General features: G+C 37.2%; 1 protein-coding gene across 1 annotated transcript; it reads right to left on the reverse strand.

Annotated features, from left to right (window-relative positions):
• Positions 1-2,717: 2,717 nt before the first annotated feature.
• On the reverse strand, positions 2,718-5,458 carry LOC111456726 (ankyrin repeat-containing protein ITN1-like). The gene is made up of 3 exons (XM_023098693.1): positions 4,964-5,458; positions 4,640-4,884; positions 2,718-3,822 (listed from the first exon to the last, which is right to left on the reverse strand). Exons 1-3 carry the CDS (start codon positions 5,448-5,450, stop codon positions 2,803-2,805), a joined length of 1,752 nt encoding a protein of 583 aa, XP_022954461.1. The 5' UTR covers positions 5,451-5,458; the 3' UTR covers positions 2,718-2,802.
• Positions 5,459-19,890: the final 14,432 nt, after the last annotated feature.

The following is a 19,890-nucleotide window of genomic DNA, read 5'->3' on the forward strand; positions in this document are numbered from 1 at the left end:
ATGTTGAATTTCTTGAAATCATTGTCTGTCAACAGAATATCATCAACATAGATAACACCTACGGTGAAAGAAATACCTCTACTCTTAAATAAAGAGTAATCAGCTTTTAACTGAGTGTAATCTACATTTTTTTATAGTGGTAGAGAATATGGAGAACCAATTGCGAGAAGCCTGTTTTAACCCATAAAGAAACTTATGTAGTCGACATACTGTGTTCTCCCCCTATCGGTGAAGACCTAGTGGTAAAAACATGTAGACTTCCTCGTTTAGATTACCATGGAGAAAGATATTTTGAACATCCAACTGATGAGTGAACTATTTTTTAGCAGTAGCAATAGTGAGTAAGCAACGAAGTGTAGTAAGTTTCGTTGTGGGAGAAAATGTCTCTTTGTAATCAATACCTTCAACTTGAGTGTATCCCTTTGCTACCAGCCGAGCTTTATAACGTTCAACAGAATCATCAGAGTTGTAGTTAATTTTGTACCACCCAACGACAACCAATAGCTTTATGGCCAGGTGGTAGAGGAATGAGAGACCAAGTATGATTACATTCCAAAGCTGTAATTTTAGCATTCATAGCCTACTGCCATAATGGGTCGCCAACTGCCTCATCATAGGTTTTAGGTTTTATCTAGGTAGGCTGTAATAAGAGTTAGAAAAGCACATTGAGTATAAGAAAAATGAGAGCATGAAAGGTAATGATGAAGGAGATACCTGGTGCCAATGCTGGGACTTGAGCTAAAGGTTAAATGATTGGCTATAGGAGACATCCAATAATCATTATGCCAAGCTGGAGACTGTTTGGTACGAGTAGAACGTCGGAGTGAAACTGATGTATCGGGTTGGATAGGATTAGAATTAATGGATGAATCTGGAGAAGGAACAGAAGGTGAAGAAGATGACGAAATATGAGGAAAATGGATGTTTGAATCATGGTGTGATAAAATGGGAGTTGAAGGAGCTGATGTCAAAGTTTGTGAAGCTGATGAAAAAAGGAAAATCATTTTCATAAAATTTAACATCACGAGGGATAAAGAATTTGTGAGATTGTATGTCATATAATTTGTAACTTTTGTGACCATTAGGATATCCTAAGAAAACACAAAGAATTGTCTGAGATTCAAATTTTTGTTTAGGATGTACTACAGTTGCATAACATTTACAACCAAAGACTTTAAGATGATGAAATGTAGGTGGTCATTTGTAAAGTACTTCAAAGTGTGTCTTGTTAGATAGCAACCGAGATAGTGTTCTATTTATAACATAAACAATAGTTAAAATGCACTCTCCTAAAAAATTAAGTGGAACATTTGATTGAAAGAGAAGAGACCTAACTACATTTCGAATATGACGATGCTTACTTTCTACTCCTCCATTTTGTTGTGGAGTATAGACACAAGTGTGCTGAAATTCAATAACCACAAGAAGTAAAAAATGGTTGCAAAGATAGGAACTTAGTCTCATTGTCTGATCGTACTATCTTGATATTAGCGTGAAATTGAGCTTGAATAAATTTAATAAACTTCATTAACAAATGTTGTACTTTTGATTTATGTTACATAAGAAAAACCTAAGTATATCAAGTAAAATCATCAATAATAGTTAGAAAAAAACGCAAACAAAAATGGGTAGGAATTTTATGAGGTCCCCAAACATCACAATGTATCATATGAAAGGCAGAATGTGTTGCTACTGAGCTTCTTGGAAAGACGACCTAGCTTGTTTTGCTAATGGGCAAATACTACAGTTATGAGAAAAAATAGTATTATCAAGATGCAATTGATTAGCTAGAAATTTAAAGCGAGAAAATGAAGGATGACCTAGGCGTAGATGTCACAAATCAGATGATTGAGATACTTGATTGGCTGAAGGTTTGATTGGAGATAAAGAAATACGCTAGAAACCTCCAAATTGTTTACTCGAGCCAATCATCTTCCCCGTAGTCAAGTCCTGCATAACAAAAATAAGGATTGAAGGCGACACAACATTTCAAGTTATTGGTAAGTTTTGCTGATGGACATCAGAATAAAAACACACATAAAACATTGTTTGATTTAAAGTCAGGATTAAAGAATACATTGCCAGAGTGTGTCACGTGTTGTCCCTCCATTAACAAAATTAGACGTGATTGGAGACTTTGGTTCTGTCATAACAAAAGTTTGGATATTATATGATCCATAGCTCCACTATCGAGAATTTATGAATTAGAACTAGCAGAGTTAATGAATATTACAGATACTCGAAACAAACCTGCAGTATTGATATAACTATCAGAATTACTAAAAAGACAATGATTGAGTGTAGATAAGGCTTGTGCTATATGTTGTAGTTGCTCATAATATTAATTTGGAATGAAATTAGGTGATTGTCCTTCTATATTCAATTGAGAAGCATAAGCTACATTTGCAAATGATCAATATCTACGATTGATACATTGATTGACTTGTATTGTCGTAATACCATGTTAAGAACGAGAAATAGAAATAGGATTGAAAGTACAATTTTGATTAATGTGAGGATACAATCTATCAATTAACTTGTGAAAATAAGGAAAAAATTATATGTTCAACCAACTGGTACAAATGAGAGAAAATACATTATTAAGGGATAAAATATTAATTAGGTTATGGATGTCTAACATATGATTCATAGTAATATTGTATTAAGGTTTGAAAAATAAATAAAAAGCACATGTTTGAAGGTGACGTGGAACAAAGTTGAGATTTATTAAGGTAGTACAGGAAATTAAGGTAAGAAAAGGAAGTAGTTTGTTATATTAGCTCCCAAAGGCAGGCATGAAAATCAGGTAGATTTGTTGCTTAAAACTTTGGAAGGAATCTCGACAAACATGGTGAGGAAACCCATGGGTAGCAACTTCCAAAGAAATCGCAGACTCTTCCGAACACTTCTCTCCAGCTCCATCAATAGCGACAACTTCATTACTACAAAAATGGTTATTGGAGCAAGTGTGACCAAATACAAAAGGCATTCGGCCCATACCATGTTGGTGGATTTGAGTGTGAGCACGACCGCCACAGCGAACGCAATCATGGTGCTCGCCACCGACAAGAACAGCAGATTGAATCCCAAGGACAATTGAATTGGCAATTCTTGTCGAAAAGCATCCATCTCAAAAGGGGAGGTCAAGATCAAGAGAAACAGAACCAAGGAGGAGAGCGATGAGATGAGGGAGGCGATGTCTAAGGCGGTGAACAAAATGTAGATAGGGTCAGAGAGGAGAACCGGAGAGCCAGTTTTGGAGTTGAGTCCACCGGGAACAGTGAAGGCAGCGGCGAAGGCGACAGTGGCCATGAGGACAGCAACAGCAGAGCAAGACTCGGAGGTTTTCTTGATCCATTCTTTGCCTTTATCAAGCATATCCTGGTGAGTTTCATCAAAGAACTCACGGGGTTTCCAACCGTCTTTGCTATAATGCATGTTGTATGGGTGCGGAATCATTTCATGGACGCGATCGAACCAGTCAATCTCATTTTGAAGCTGTATTGCTGGACCAAAGGTGGAATGATTGAGGAATTTAGTGATTCCAACATGGTGCAATACTGTGTAGCCCAACACGTCGATCCTCTTGGCCAGTCTGTGCAAGATAAGATCTCGGCGTTGAATCCATTCAAAGATGTTGAGTTGTCGGTGTGCAATGATGACATGTAGAATGTTTCTGTCGTTTGTTGTCACGTAGTCCACAGCCTGTGGGTGGGCTTTGATGATCCTTTCAACCACTTCTATTATTCCCCTGGCTGCGGCCAGTAACAATGGCGTCTCATGGTAGTCCATGTATTCAATATTTTTACCATCGGTCTTTTGCTAGTTCTAATACGTTAACATGAATGCTGTCGAGCTCCTGTTTTTTCCGGCAACATGACAAATCTATGTCCAACTCTATGTCCACTAGCATTTCAGTGATTCTTAGAATTAATTTATGTCTTTGCTTATTCTTGTACAGATCTCTGCATTTAGGCCACCCTGTGTTTTAAATGTCATAATTAATATATATATATACACTATTTTTTTTTTCTCGTTAAAAACATGTTTTAGAGTTAGAGAAAGAAGACCTCGCATGATTAATCTCCCGACCAACCTCTTCAAACTTTGTCTAACATTTGTACCTGCCACGCATTGTTTTTGATTGAATACGAGTAAGATTAAGACTTTTCGGTTTTTAAGAGTTTAAAATGTTAGGAATCACGACTCTCCACAATGGTGTGATATTGTCCACTTTAAACTTAAGCTCTGATGATTTTGGTTTGGGCTCTCCAAAGGTCTCATAGATGTATTCCTTATGAGTAAATTAGGGTAAGTAGAACTCCCTTCTAACAATCTTCAGCATAAAATATAAATATGATGCATTGAGTAAATTAGGGTAAGTAGAACTCCCTTCTAACAATCTTCAGCATAAAATATAAATATGATGCATTTGGTAAATTATTTTTAAAAATATTTATTAAAAGTAAATACTTTAAAAAAAAGAGAAGTTACCCAAACTAGAACACCAATTATGTTTATGTTTAGCGACAAATCCTGCTTCTAAATCTCGAGGTGGGTACTTGAACTTGTAGAGTCATTGTGGTTCACAGAGCAAAATTTAAAAAAATTAAATGGGTAAATCTTGTCCTCAGGCAGCCCTGTGATGTGATAAGAGAAAAAAAATTAAGAAGTTAAAAAAGGAAATTCTTACAATCATTGTTGAGAAAAGAAGAGAAGGAAGAACATTGTTACAATCATAGATCAATTTGGCCCAAAATCCCTTCAGGTATCCACTCTCAAAAATGTGTGGCATATTGGCCAGCACGTGGAGAGCCGTCTGGTTTTTTGAATCCTTCATCTCCAACAGTGACTTGTCGAAATCCACCAACATCATAACCATCTCTGCAATAAAAGCTTTGAATTTTAGGTATTAAAACTTTGAATTAGCTTCAATTATGGTAACAAAAACTGAGACACTAACCAAAGTTCTCGCTTTGAATGGCTGCATGAATGATTGGAGTACCCTTTGCCATCCAATTTAGGGGAGATCGAGTGTAATAATCTTCACATTCATTCAAAATATATTCAACGATCTCGAGTTTCCCATATCTGGCTGCCCTATACAAAGGCGTTTCACCCCTAATGTTCATCTCCAACAAATCCTCCTTCCTTAACTCAACCAAGAGCTTAACAGCACCCAAATTCCCGACAGTGGCAGCTTCATGTAGAGGTGTGTTTTCAGCGAAGCTCTTCCAATACAATGTGTACTCAATCTCCATCACCTGCGCAAGAAAGGTTTTTAAAGGTTCTTCTTTTCCACTGTGCACTGCCAAATGCAACGACGTGTCTCCACTGCCAGTGATCGGAAGCACCAGCTTCCACGCTTCCTTACATACCTTGCCCAGATTATCCCATTCTCCCCTCATCGCTAAAATGTAGCACTCTTTGTTCTGCTTGGACAGATCCATATCTTCTTTGGGTCTTAGTTTCTTGTTTTGTTTGCCATCGCTAACCCAAATCTATTTTATATTAACTTATATCTCTTTCTTTCTTTTCTTGTTCCGGTCATAAAGTTTGTATTCTTTTTCTTTAGTCACTTTCCCAATCATGTAACATAATAAAGTAAAAGTAAGGACAGTTGCTTCAATTTCTTATACAAAATTTGTTCCTTCTTCAAACCCTTTCGTCTTCGCTTCTTCTTCCACACTACTCCCGGCCACTTTTACTACCTTAAACATAAAACTTCTCCCTATACTATCTTTTTTATCTATTTCCTAATTTCATTTCTCAAGAAAGGAACCCAAATGTTTTGATTCTTATTTAAGGAAATTAAGGTGAGTATATTACATGTTAGATATGGTACGTGGAAGGATACGATATGTCAACTATATGATATGTCGAAGGATGTAATATGTTGCTTGACATGAATTGCCACAACCCAAAATTTGAGACTCAAAATCAAGGGCTAAGCTAGTGGACAAAAACATTTAAAAAAAGAGATTGACAAGAGGAAATTACTGAAAAATGTTAGCAATTAAGAAGAAGAATTGCCATCAAAATAAAATGTGTGAAGTAACTATTCATGATATGTATAGACTCCTAGATGCCCCGAGACACTCCTATGTGGCTTTAAGACGCCTGCGCGCACTCCTGTATTGATCAGTGGCATCACTCACCTGAAAAGAAAAAAAAAAAAAGAAAGAAAGAAAGAAAGGAATGAGTTTTAAATACTCAGTAAACAACCAATTGTAGACTCTTTTTGCAACCTTATCTTAATAGGTATCTACGACCTTGTCTCGGAGTTTTAGGAAGTGCTAACTAAGTAACAACTCTATTTTCTACAACTTATGAGGCTTGCCTATCTTATGCGGTGGATGATCAGTGTCCTGGGATGAGGCGCGACCTCACCAGTAAAACTGAGGGGATAGTGTAGCTGAATCTGAATCAGTATCGCTCTCTGAACATCATCCGTGGAGGTTAGTTGACAACTCTCCCACGAGACCATACTACAACTATAATCGGGAGGTTGCGATCTCCTGCATGCCGATCAGCTACTAAGTCATCTACATTGTCCCACGCTCACCCGCATAGAGACAGGTTTCTATGGCTCGAAGTCCTGTTCAGGAGACCCTTTAGATATCACCAATTGGTTGGGGCACAAATCACACTACCCTGTCTGGCTGCATCTAACTCAATGATCTTAGTATCTGAGTTAAGTCTCGACGATACAGTATCTGAGCAGAGAGGAAACTGGCGGCTCTAGTGGCATAATCCACGTTGCACAAGTCTAGCGGGCTACCTCGGTTGTCTACAATTACCGTGGTGTCCTACTAGGTCTTTCCATGGCGGTCCTAGTGGCTTAAACTTGGACTCATTCATCTTTAAGATTCTTGCAATAGGACTCTCAAACTTGTTTTAGGTCTTTGTCTAGCTTACTGTCTCATGCGCCATAGTCTAGGCTCGTACTTTCTTCCTATTCACAATAAGAAAGACAACACAAGCAATCATGGATTGGAGTTAAAATGTAGCAGTTTATGCAATATTAACAAACATGCTCGACGGGAAGATAACGTCCATCTTCACCCGGAGCGCAGACTTCACAAATTTCTCTTTCTTCTTTATCATGCATCAATATCACATTCTCATTCTAAAGTGAATTCATAGTCAATCATATATAGATATCATTGTTCTTATTTAATTCATAGTCGCTCGATTGTCCATCTTTCACTCGTGTTTCAATACTAATGTTGTTTTACTATGAATTTGGTGCCTATAGAGGAATTTGGTAATTTTTTGACTCCTCTACGACTAATCAACCCAGACTTAGGAAAATACACATCAGACAAGTAAGTCATCATTTAGATTCCCATGAGCAGTACTCGTAGGAAACGCTTGGAATAAGCATGCATGCTGTCAACCTGATTATCCTAGCCAGCTAGATCTAGATAGTATAGGGAGAAGTTTTATGTTTAAGGCAGTAAAAGTGGTAGGGAGTAATAGTGTGGAAGAAGAAGCGAAGACGAAAGGGTTTGAAGGAACAAATTCGGTATAAGAAATTGAAGCAACTGTGCTTACTTTTACTTTTTTATGTTACATGATTGTCAAAGCTATTAAAGAAAAAGAATACAAACTTTATTACCAGATGAAGGAAAGAAAAAGAGAGATATATTGTTGGGATTTAGGCCTTAAAGTCTAGTAATTAATTATTTAGTTTTTAACCATAGTTTTTATTATTTTATTTGTAATTTAATTATTATCCATTGTATGAAAATCTAAGGTTATTAATGTATCTTAAACAGTATATGGTTGACATACAAGAAAATTATGTTCAAGTAATAACCTACAGAGTTTATAGTATATGAATAAGGTTGGGTGTCTTATCCTAGTAACCTATTAGTACGGCCGCTTTGTAATCGTTATAAATGATTTGATCCAAATCATTCATGTGGAGACATGTAAGTGGGGGTATTCTATACAACGAGTTTGTATAAGACTGGACCAAGAAATATTTAATCTCTCTTTATAAATCCATTAATTGAGAAGATTAATATTTCACATGATGATTAGATGCGACTCGATCTTAATCTTGAGTGAGTTATGAACTCCTGTCTGTGAGGACTTGTCCTTTAATTTACATTGGTGAAAATTGCTCTTTTTGGCCGATTCAATATGCCTACCATTTTGGGGACTTGACCAAATAGGGAGTTTGGAACATAATATCATGAGATGGAATTCACTCCTTTCCTATATGGAAAGTAGATGACTTGTTCCCTTAAGTACTGATTTTGGGACTTAGAACAATGGCCCCACCCTTTCATTAGCATGAGAGGAATTTAGTTTATGATTGGATCATGAACCAATTGTTCATTAGAGAATCAGTGGTACTTAAGATGTAATTGTAGGGGTAAAATGGAATTTTGACCCAATTGTAATTATGAACAACTCGTGAAGGATCGACTTTCTTGTAATAGTTATATCAATGGACATAACTTGTCCTATAGTGCATAAGAGTGCAACTCTAGATCTATAGTGGAGTGGACAACCGTCAAGGAATGAAATTGGTTAATTAAAGAGTTTAGTTAATTAATTAATTAATTTTATATCATTGGAGCTTATAATATGTAGGTCCCCTGTTAACTCATTGTAACGCTAAAAGGTTCAATTTATTTAAAAGAAATTTGAAATGTTCAAATTGATATTTAATATATTAGATATATTAAATAAATAGATAAAATATATTTAATCTGAAGTTTTCAAATTAATATTTAATATATTAAATAGGTTAAATATAAATGGAGAAAATATATTAATGTGAAGGATTCAAACTAATATTTAGTATATTAAATATATTAAAAATGAAAAATATATTTATTGTATTTAATACAATTAAATATTAAATATTTTGATATATTAAATAAAAATATATTTGAAATTTGAATAAGATTCAAATTAATTAAATATATATTAGGATTTATAATATCTAAATATGATTTGTACAAGGTATTATATAATAATATATTAAATATACAAATATATTATTTGGCAATAATTCTCTGAGAGTCCCTATAAATAGGACCCTTGGGTTGAGCCAAAATATATCAATCTCTCTTACTTCTTTGGATAATAAATGCAGAATTCTCGAAACTATTTCTTCTTCTCCAATCCCTTTGGGATTTTCTTTCAAGAGGTTCCCACAAGCCTTGACTTTGTGTTTGAGTCAAAGCAAGGAAGATCTTGTGGAATGTGGAAGAACGTTTTCATGGTTGGATTACTTCAATAAGTCTTGCAAGCTAGGGTTTCTACAAAGGTAGAGTTCTTATACTCGAATTTATTGCTTTTGTTTTAATTCATAATAAATTTTAAAACGGTTCCCAATGCTTCCGCTACGTGGATGAAGAGTTCTTTCCCTTCAATGATATGGAACGATTACGTTATGTATGAAATGAATGAAGATATGCATTGCTTTATGGATACGTGTCATGATTTTAAACTATAAGGACCTCAAGTATATTCTATGTTTACGTGTATTAGGATACTTCCGCGTTATGATTAGTACGGACATGTACAATACAACATTTATGTTCGTCATGAATTTATGATACGATATTGTATACACCACAATATTATGCATGTTCCATTCCTTCCGAACTACGTGACCCGATTAGCAAGATGGTGATAGTGAGTCGCGATGTGCGAGTAAATGAAGCAAGCGAATGAGACTGGAACAATTTGACGGAAGTCAATATCGAAGTTGGAGAATCCTCAGTCGCTGCACCAACAAGTGCACCAACAAACTCAGAAATTTTCGATGATGAAGATGAACCACGACAACCCAAAATGCGAAGTTTGTGAGATTTGTATGACTCAACAAATGAGGTACACCTTGTATGTCTTCTGGCAGATGCTGAAAATATCAGCTTTGAAAAGGTGGTGCGAGACACGAAGTGGTAAACTGCCATGGATGAGGAGATTAAAGTGATTCATCGCAACAACACAATGGAAGTGACAGAATTACTGGAAGGAAGTCAGCCCATAGGTGTGAAGTGGGTATTCAAGAAAAAAAATGAATGCTCAAGGCGAGATTGAGAGGTACAAGGCACGACTTGTTGCGAAGGGATACAAGCAAAAGGCGGAAATCGACTATGACGAAGTGTTTGCTCCCTTCGTTAGAATGAAGACAATCTGATTGCTCATTTCTCAAGCAGCTCAATTCAAATGGCTGATTTTTAAAATGGATGTCAAGTCAGCAGTCTTGAATGGTGTGCTTGAAGAAGAAGTATATCTCGAACAACCTCCCGAGTACATGAAAATTAGAGAATAGAAGAAGGTACTAAAATTGAAGAAGGCGCTTTACGGTTTGAAACAAGCACCACGAGCATGGAATACTCGCATCGATACATACTTCAAGAATTACAGGTACAAGCAATGTCCCCACAAGCATGCATTTTACACAAAAAAGAGTGGAGATAATGTGATACTTGTCGCTCTTTATGTCGATGACCTCATCTTCTAAGGCAACAATGATGAAATGATAGAAGAGTTTAAAAGCACAATGACACGAGAATTTGAAATGACAGACTTGGGCTTGTTGAAGTTTTTCCTTAGTTTGGAGGTTAAACCAGGAGAGACAGGTATATTTATATCACAGGAGAAATATGCAAAGGACATTTTGAAGTACAAGATAGAAAATTGCAACCCGATATCAACACCAATGGAACCAAGTGCAAAGCTCTCAAAGTATGATGAAGGAGAATGAATAGATGCAAATAGGTACCGGAGACTGGTGGGAAGCCTTCGCTATCTTACATGCACAAGGCCAGATCTTTCATTAAGTATCAACATAATAAACCGGTTCATGGAGGAACCAATTTATTCACATTGGAAGGCGTTGAACCGAGTCCTACGATACATCCAAGGAACGGTGTCACTTGGGTTATTCTACTCAAAAACAGAAGATTACAAGTTAGTCGGTTACTCTGACAGTGATTGGTGCAGAGACATAGACGAGCGGAAAAGTACATCGGGTTATGTATTCTTCATGGACAACACAACATTTACTTGACTTTCAAAGAAACAACCGATCGTGACACTCTCGACGTGTGAAGCTGAGTATGTAGCAGCATCTTGGTGTGTGTGTCACGCAATATGGCTTAGAAATTTGTTGAGTAAGATGGAGCTAAAGCAACGAGGTGCAACCGTAATACAAGTTGACAACAAATCAGCAATTGAGTTGGCCAAGAACTCAGTGAACCATGAAAGAAGCAAACACATTGACGTTCGATTTCATTTTATCTGAGATCATGTGAAGGAAGGAAACGTGGAATTGCTACATGTGGCAAGTCAGGATCAAGTTGCGGACATCTTTACAAAACCGCTATCGAAAGTACTTTTCGACAAATATAAGAAGATGATTGGCATGACAGATGCCAGGAACATTTAAGTTTATGGGGAGTTTTGTTGGAATAAACTTAAATGGTAAAAGTTAGTTTTAATTTTGTTAAGTTTAGTGGTTTTTTTGAAATTGGGTCGGTGAAGGATAAGGCGAGAAGGAAAATTGAAAAGCCAATAACTATTTCAGGAATAGTGAGAATTATTCCAAGAATGGTGGGTTAGGAAATGATGACATAATGATAGCCATTGTTTATTTTCCATGGTAAGAAACAGAGCAAAAAGAGCAAAAAGAGCAAAGAGCAAAAGTGTAGAGAACAAAAGTACAGTGTAATAGAAAAAGGTTTTTCAGAATTCTTTGTCTCCTTGTCTCTCCTCTCTCGACATCTCCTTCACAATTTCGTAAGTGTTATTTTAACAAATTAGTATCAGAGCAAGCTTTTATTTCAACACAAAAACAAGCAAGTTGAGGGAAAAGGTACAGTGAAAGTCGAAACCAGTTATAGTAAGATAAAACAATTAGATAATGTTCAATTTGTACCTGATTTAGGGTACAATTTATAAAGTGTTGGACAATTGATGACTAGAGGACATTACGTTCTATTTGATAACGACACATGTGTCATTACACATAAGAAATTAGGCCATAAAGTTCAAATTGTCATGACTTCAAATAAGATGTTTCCACAGGATATTTCTAACATGGAGGATTTTGCTCTTACTACTAGCACAAAAGATAACTCGACATTATGGCATCTTAGATATAAGCATCTTTATATGAAGGGTCTGAAAATACTCAGGGATAAAGGTATGGTTTTCTAATTACCAAGAATTGATTCAACTAATTTATGTGAAGGATGCATTTATGGCAAGCAAACTAAGAAGTTCTTTCCTATTGGAAAAGCTAAAAGAGTTTCACATTGTCTAGAACTAATTCATGTTAATTTATGTGGGCTAATGCAAACGAAGTCATTGGGCGGGAGTATATACGTTTTACTATTCATTGATGATGAGCTAGGTTTACTTCCTACAACATAAGTCAGCAACTTTTCAGAAGTTCCAGATTTTTAGAGCTATGGTGGAGAACCAAAGTGGCTGTCACATTAAAGTTCTTTGCACAGACAGAGGTGGCGAGTTCATATCGAAATAGTTCAACCTGTTTTGTGAAGAAGAGAGCATTCAAAGGGAGTTAACAGCTCCCTACACTCCAGAACAAAATGGAATCGCTGAACGAAAAAATCGAACTATTGCGGATATGACAAGAAGTATGTTACAAGCAAAGAGACTTCCAAACCAATTTTGGGCCGAAGATGTAGCAACATTTGTTTATCTATTAAATCTCTCACCAACAAAGGCGGTTATGAATTGAACTCCTTATGAAGCATGGCATGGAAGAAAACCATCTGTAAGTCATTTACGAGTCTTTGGTTGTGTTGCTTATGCTTTGAAACATGCTCAAACTCGTCAAAAGCTTGACGAAAAATCTGAAAAATGCATTTTCATTGGCTATTATACTCAATCAAAGGCATATAAATTATACAACCCCCTTAGTGAAAAGATTTTAGTTAGAGGGGATGCAATATTTAATGAAAACGTGAGTTGGGATTAGAGTAAAGAACAGAAGTAGCAAAAGATTACCGTTGAAGTTTCTCCAAATGAAGAGACAAAGGTCAACAACTCCAGTGTATCTCCTAGTGCCTCCACAATAATAAAGCACTGCAACTTTGATCTATTTTATCTTTTCCTATCTCTTTCAATATCCCTTCCCCAACAGACCGTTCATGTATTGAAATGTCATCTTCATTGCCTCCAGTTAGGCCTTGGCTACTATTGGATCCACATTTCCACCATTGAAATTGGGTGGATCAAACTTTGATAGCATATAACTCGGGTGGAAAAACTTGACAACTAGTCATATCCCCCTGTAGTACATTTTGGAGCATTTTAGCCCTAGTATGTGTTCAGATAATTGCATTGGACAAGAGGGCAGTAGATTATAGAAAAGAAAGAATGCAAAAAATTAGAAATAAAAAAAAAGTACAGAAATTCTTGATTGCATCAGGAATCAGACATAATTCTGGTGACTGGTTATACACCTCCATATTGACACAACAAGTAATAGTAAATGTCTCTCTAACATGAAAGTAGGTAAAAAGGGTTTGGAACAGGCATGCAGCAATGGATAACATGCCCTGAACAAGTATGACCGAGACATCCGACATGACCACAGGCAACATGTCTTGGACAAGCATGACTGTGACGACCTCTCCCATTCAATTGGTTGATATCTCTGCCAACCAACTCTTCACGAACTTAGCGATGTACGGTGAGGCTAACTTCAGGGCTTTTGACCCGCTTCTCGTTGATCTCAACAGTGAAGAGTCTCTTCTAATCTACAAGGAACTGTTGCAAACCACTTCTCGGTCGTTGACTCTTCGCGTCTTCTCTATCGGAGACTCTCCTACTTTATTCGCTGCCCAATTTTTTTTCTTTGCGTGAGGTTGTACCACCTCCTTGTGCTTGGTGTCTTCTTGGTCAGGATAGTAACGTTTCAGGTTACTTACGTGGATAACTAGGCTAGTTTGCATCCATGGGAGCAATTGAATTCTATATGATGTCTTCCCGACTTTGTGGATAACTTTCGGCTGGTCCATAGTATTTTTGCACAAATACTTGGTTCTTGTTGCTTTGAAATTGAAGTTGATCTAACCTCAACTTGATCAAAACTCTCTCTCTATAACACCCCAAAAATGAACAAAAGCCACCTAAGCAAGACCCAAATGATTCAAGGAACGAAAATATAAGAATTAAGCAAGGAAAGGGGTCTTACTAAGTCATTTTTATACCATAAGAAGTAATATTAAGGACTCAAGACCTTTGGTGAAGGATTGGGAATGAAAGCGTAAGCGAAAAGGATGAAAATGTCATTTTTCAAATTATCAAGGATCTTTCTAGATTTTTAATTCCTTATCTAGAAGGAATTTCAAGATGTTCAAGAACCGAAAAATAACCAACAAGAGATGAATAATTTTTAGGAAAATTATGGACTTTTTGAGAAAATAATAATAAAATATTTGAAAAGTGGCAAATTACCAAAATACCCTTGAAGTTAAGGATAATTACGGATTTGCCATTCTGCTCAAGAATCGGAACCTTCATAGTGCCTTCTGCACAAACTCCTTCAAACCTCGACTGCAACCGTTGGATCGCCTCCAAACTTGGATATATTCTAGAACACCCACGGATCATCACATCCAACGGCTACAATTCAAAACCAAGGCCGGTGAGGCTCTGATCGGAGTAGATATTTTCGATGGATTTTTCAGAAAATTCAACCGACACTTCATGACGATTCTGGAGCTCCCAATGTCGGTTTAAGTTTTTCCTATAAATTCTGAAGTTGGGAAAATCGTTTGGAACAAGAATCGAGCAAGGTCGAGCTCCCAGTCGCTAGCAATAAGTGTTTAGATTTTGAGTCTCCTACTCTCGGGTTTCTTCCAAATTCGAGAGCAATTATTCACCATTTTCTTTCAAACTTGTTCCTATAGCTTCTAAACAAGATTACCCACAACTTCTATGAAGGAATAGAGTCCTGAAAGTGCCTAGAAACCATTCACCCAATCTCATCCGCCATTAGAGAGCTTCAAGAAAAACTCAAAATTCCAATCCGAGGATATACAAGGAATCTTCGAGCAAGGACGACCCCAATAGGTTTCTGCACCTCCAAGGAATGTTTCCAAAGAAGACCACAAAGAGAAATAATGTCAGGAACGTTCCCAATTGAAGAAAATCTGTTTCGGGTGGGATGCCCTGCACCATGTTTCCTTTGCAGGATGTCATGCCTCAAGTTTCCCTCACCTAGAAGAGATGCCCTGCAGACTTGCAGGATGCCATGTTCAATATGCACCGAGCAAGTGACCTTTATGGTCTATCAAGGGGAGTAGTCTAAGGTCACGGAGGAACAAGAAAAGAGTAAGTTACCTTAGCCGCGAATCAAAAACCTCTTAAGACCTCCCACGGTACAACATGCTCGTGACTAAGACTACGCTGCTTGGAACGCATGAAGCCTTGAGCATAGGTAAGCAGACTGTATTATAGGGCAAGCCCTTGATGTAGTATTAAGACTACAGCGCTTGGAACGTAAGAAGCCTTGGATGTAGGTTTTTAGACTATGCCGCTTGGAACGAATGAAGCCTTGGGCATAGGTTAAGCAGACTGTATTATAGGGCAAGCCCTTGATGCAGTATTAAGACTACATCGCTTGGAACGTAAGAAGCCTTGGATGTAGGTTTTAAGACTATGCCGCTTGGAACGCATGAAGCCTTGGGCATAGGTTAAGCAGACCGTATTGAAGGGCAAGCCCTAAGATGCAGTAAGACTACGTCGCTTGGAACGCATGAAGCCTTGGACGTAGGTTAAGGCTGTGTCGCTTGGAACGCATGAAACCTTGGACACAGGATTGTCAGGTGCATGTCTAGTGCCGTAAATCCTAGGGGGAGTGTCTTGGAGAACGAACTAAGAACAGAAAAAGAACCTAGAAAGTACCAAGAACAAGAGAAAGATCAAGGACTAGAACATGGATCGAGATCCTAGTTCTAAGGACAAGAACAAAGAATAAAGGATCAAGAACCAAGAACCAAAAACCATAGTACTAAGGCCCTTAAAGGAAAACCAAGGTTTTAGAATTCAAGGACCAAGGTCCTCAAGAAAGATCAAGATAAGAACCCAAGTCAAGAACAATAATTAGAGGGCCTAAGTACTTACAACAAAAACAAGAACAAGAACAAGACAAGAACAAAGAATGTGGTACCCTAACATATCAAGGACACGATTAAGAGCCTACAAGTAGGCTGCTTACTGAGTCTTGTACTCATTCCTTATTCTCCATTTTTTTTTCCAGGTGATAAGGAGCTGGTTGAGGTCGAGAGCGGACTCTGGAGAAGGTGCCATAGATTAACCTCACCCGTCGTCCTCAACCCTTTTGTTTTAAAATGTTTTGCGTCTATTCCTTATTCTGTCTTTTAACTATTATGTTGTATTTTAAATTACTAATGTGGGCACACTATTTTGTTATAATGTAAATTATGTTTTAAATTTTAATAATTTTATTTCACAAAACAATTACCTACCTTTTAGAGCCATCGCGTCAGCCTGGTCCTTATACTCTCCGTCTTAAAATTTTTGTGGCCGATGCTTTCGACCGATCCTTCTCTTCATTTGTTTGGATGGTATTTCTGCATGAACATAAGTTGCTTCAGAGGTTCATCTTTGTCTCCCTCTTTCAACTAAGGTGTTGGCTTGGTGTCTCTCTCATGCATTTGGGTGATCACTAACAAGAGTTTTTACCGGTTCAATAAACCCAACTATCAACAAATCATTCAATTGTTTGTAAAATTTAGCTAGCTTAGGTTGAGTTGTATGACACACATCTGTGTGGCAGGCAATCTCGCCCTCGACATAACATTAATCTCGTGATCTATCTGCTCAGGTGGAGATAAATACTTTGTTTGACTTTTAGGTCTTGTGTCGTGGTGTTCCTATAGTGGCCAGGAGGTTTCTGTTGGAGTGAACTCACTCGAGCTCCCATCTTCAATCATACAATGGTAGCGAGCGTGGGTTCATCATCGGTAAGATACCTTCTCAACTGTAGCGCTGACATCATTTTTACCCCTTTTCGCGACTGGTGATAGCCTAAATGATTGTCAAGTTGGACCACTTTACTATTAAACATTTCGCTGGGGGTATGAAAATGACTTCGTGGTCAAGCAGGGAAATTCATCCCTAACACAATGTCAAAGTTGTCAATCTTTACAATCACAAAATCATTTTGTTCCATCCAAGCCCTTATCTTTATCGGACTTCTCTTTGCAACCCCTAATACAAGTATAATGGCATAATTGACAACTTTCTTTCATCTTGTATCTCAATACCCTAGTATGTTTAAGCATTTTACTTCGGTCTCTTTCATGAAGTTGTGGGTGGCTCCAGAGTCGACAATAGTGTTCTTGGCCATTCTGTAAATGACCCAGGCCTCAACATGCATAAAACCATGTTCCATTAGTTGTTCTACCTCACTCACTCTCTTCTGAAGAGTAGATAAATATTTTAGGGCCCTCATGCGGGGGGTTTTCCATGTTTTTTACTAGTAGTGTTTTAACTACCGCTCAAACTCAACTTCTGAGTTCATTCCAAATTTTGCTTGGAAGGCATAGTGTGCCGCCCTTTTGTGGGCACTCGACGATGGGCCCCTTGCATATGAAGCAAGACAAGGGGCCTTGACTTTGACTATGACTATTATGGTTGTAAGGTCTCTGCCATGGAGTTCTACCTCGTTGGGAAGACTCACATTCCCCTCCTCCGCCTTCAAGTCGGACACTTACCCCACCTTTGGAGGAGTTTGATCGATAATTTTTATTCTCCCACCACTTGCGAATGTTTGGTTCTGCCTTATCTCTTAAGGTTGATCGATACTAATATCAAACAATCGTTTGGTTGTGGCATAGGTGTGGAAAGGTTTTGAACTCTTTGTTCATAGAGATTGATATTCGCCCACTGCTTAACCCTTGAACGAAACTGAAGATCTAGTCTTTCTCAGACATATCACGAATATCTAACATACGCCTAGAAAATTTCTTCACATAGTCTCAAATATTGTCAATATGCCTCAACTCTCTTAACTTCCTTCTTGTGATAATCTTAACATTCTCTGGAAAGAACTGAGAGCAAAGTTCTTGTTTTAAGCTCTCCCAAATGTCCACAATACAGCGACCATCTTCAATGTCTATGTACTTTGATTTCCACAACAACTTTGCATTGTCAACTAGATAGATTATTGCCAAGGTGACTTTCACTTCTTCTGCCACGATATTTATGGCTCGAAAGTACTATTTGAGGTCAAAGATAAAGTTCTCTAGAGCTTTGACATCTCAAGCCCTACATAAGGCTTGGGCTATGAGACTTTTATCTTTTTGAATCAGACTACACCCTCATTGGAGTTTGGTTCCCCAACCCTCATGGTGAGGTTTAATATGGTGCTCACATCCGTCATTTCAGCCCTAACCACTCCAAGGGCGGCTCTCAAATCCTAAAATATTTTTTAGACCATCTGAACGATATCTTGTTGGGCATTGTCTAAGCCCTCTATGCATTCTTCCACTCGTGCAATAGAGCTCATCGAGTTATCCCCACAATCGAAACCACCAGCAATTGTGACCTTATCTTTTAGGGTCTCGACTGTAACCATTAATTCATAGGTAGACATTGTCTCAATGTGGTCTGTCATCTCATTGATCCTATCGGCTTTAGCAGCAATCTTATTCATACGAGATTCCAAAAGGCTCATTCCATTAGGAACTTCCCTCAGGTAGAGTAATTGGCCTTCGACCTCTACCAATTGGTCAGCTTGGGACTTGCTAAGTTGTTTTGCAACGTACATGTTTGTGTATTAAGATTCAAGAAGCCAACTCGACTCTCATACAACTTGTCACAATTGCACTCTTGTGGCAGCGGGACAACGATTGTGCGACACTTGTTCTAACCCAGCGAACAAGTCAATCATGTTAATTTCACACTTCGTAGACAATGTTGGCATATGCTCGAGCCTTGGGTCACGTTTGAAAGAAATATTTTAGAGAACGTGAGCAAAAAAATACGTTAATAATAATTTTAAAGAAAACAATGTCATAGGCTAAAAATGAATAAGCAGCAACAACGATTTTGATAGCATATAACTCGGGTAGGAAAAATTGGCAACTAGTCACATCTCCCATAATTCATTTTTTTGGCATTTTAGCCTTGGCATGTGTAAACTTAATTTAGGTGATCGGTCATACACTCCCGTATTGACATGACAAAAAATAGTATAGGTCTATTGATATGAACCAAGATGTCAATCATGCAATATAAATTTCAAAGAAGATGTGAAAAAATCAAATTATCACAAGATGTTGCAATTCATGCCACATTAAAAAAAAAATCAAGGTTCATTTATTTCTAGATGGTTACAAATTTTGGTTGGATGATAATTTAGAGTTTGTTGTTTCTTTCATGTATTTTAAAGCTTACTTACACAGTGGCTAATTATGGCTATAAAGTATAGATGGTGGTTAATATGATCATAAAATATAAAAGCTACCACTCTCAAAATGTCTCATGGAAGATTAGTCTCATAGAAGATTATGGGTTTTAATTTTGAGGCTATATAAAGTCATGTATGTTGTAGGGAATTTGAAGATGTAGTAAAAATAGCATTTGTACTTTCCTTATGTAGTTTAAATTGCATGTCTAGAATCATTCAAACTAGACACCTTGAGATATTTAATCAATAAGGTAATTTGGATTTTACTTTCCTTTGGACTCATTTTTTTTTTATGACTGAGTGTCCTTACTTTTCATTTAGCTAAGCCTAAGTTTATTTGAACTCGATAATCAGGGCTAAGTGTCCTTACCTTCCTTTTAACAAAAGCTAAGTATTTTTTTTTTTTTTTTTTTTTTTTTTTTTTTTTTTTTTTTTTTTTTTTT

This window comes from Cucurbita moschata, unplaced genomic scaffold (assembly GCF_002738365.1).
Source record: "Cucurbita moschata cultivar Rifu unplaced genomic scaffold, Cmos_1.0 Cmo_Scf00019, whole genome shotgun sequence".
Taxonomy (NCBI): Eukaryota; Viridiplantae; Streptophyta; class Magnoliopsida; order Cucurbitales; family Cucurbitaceae; genus Cucurbita; species Cucurbita moschata.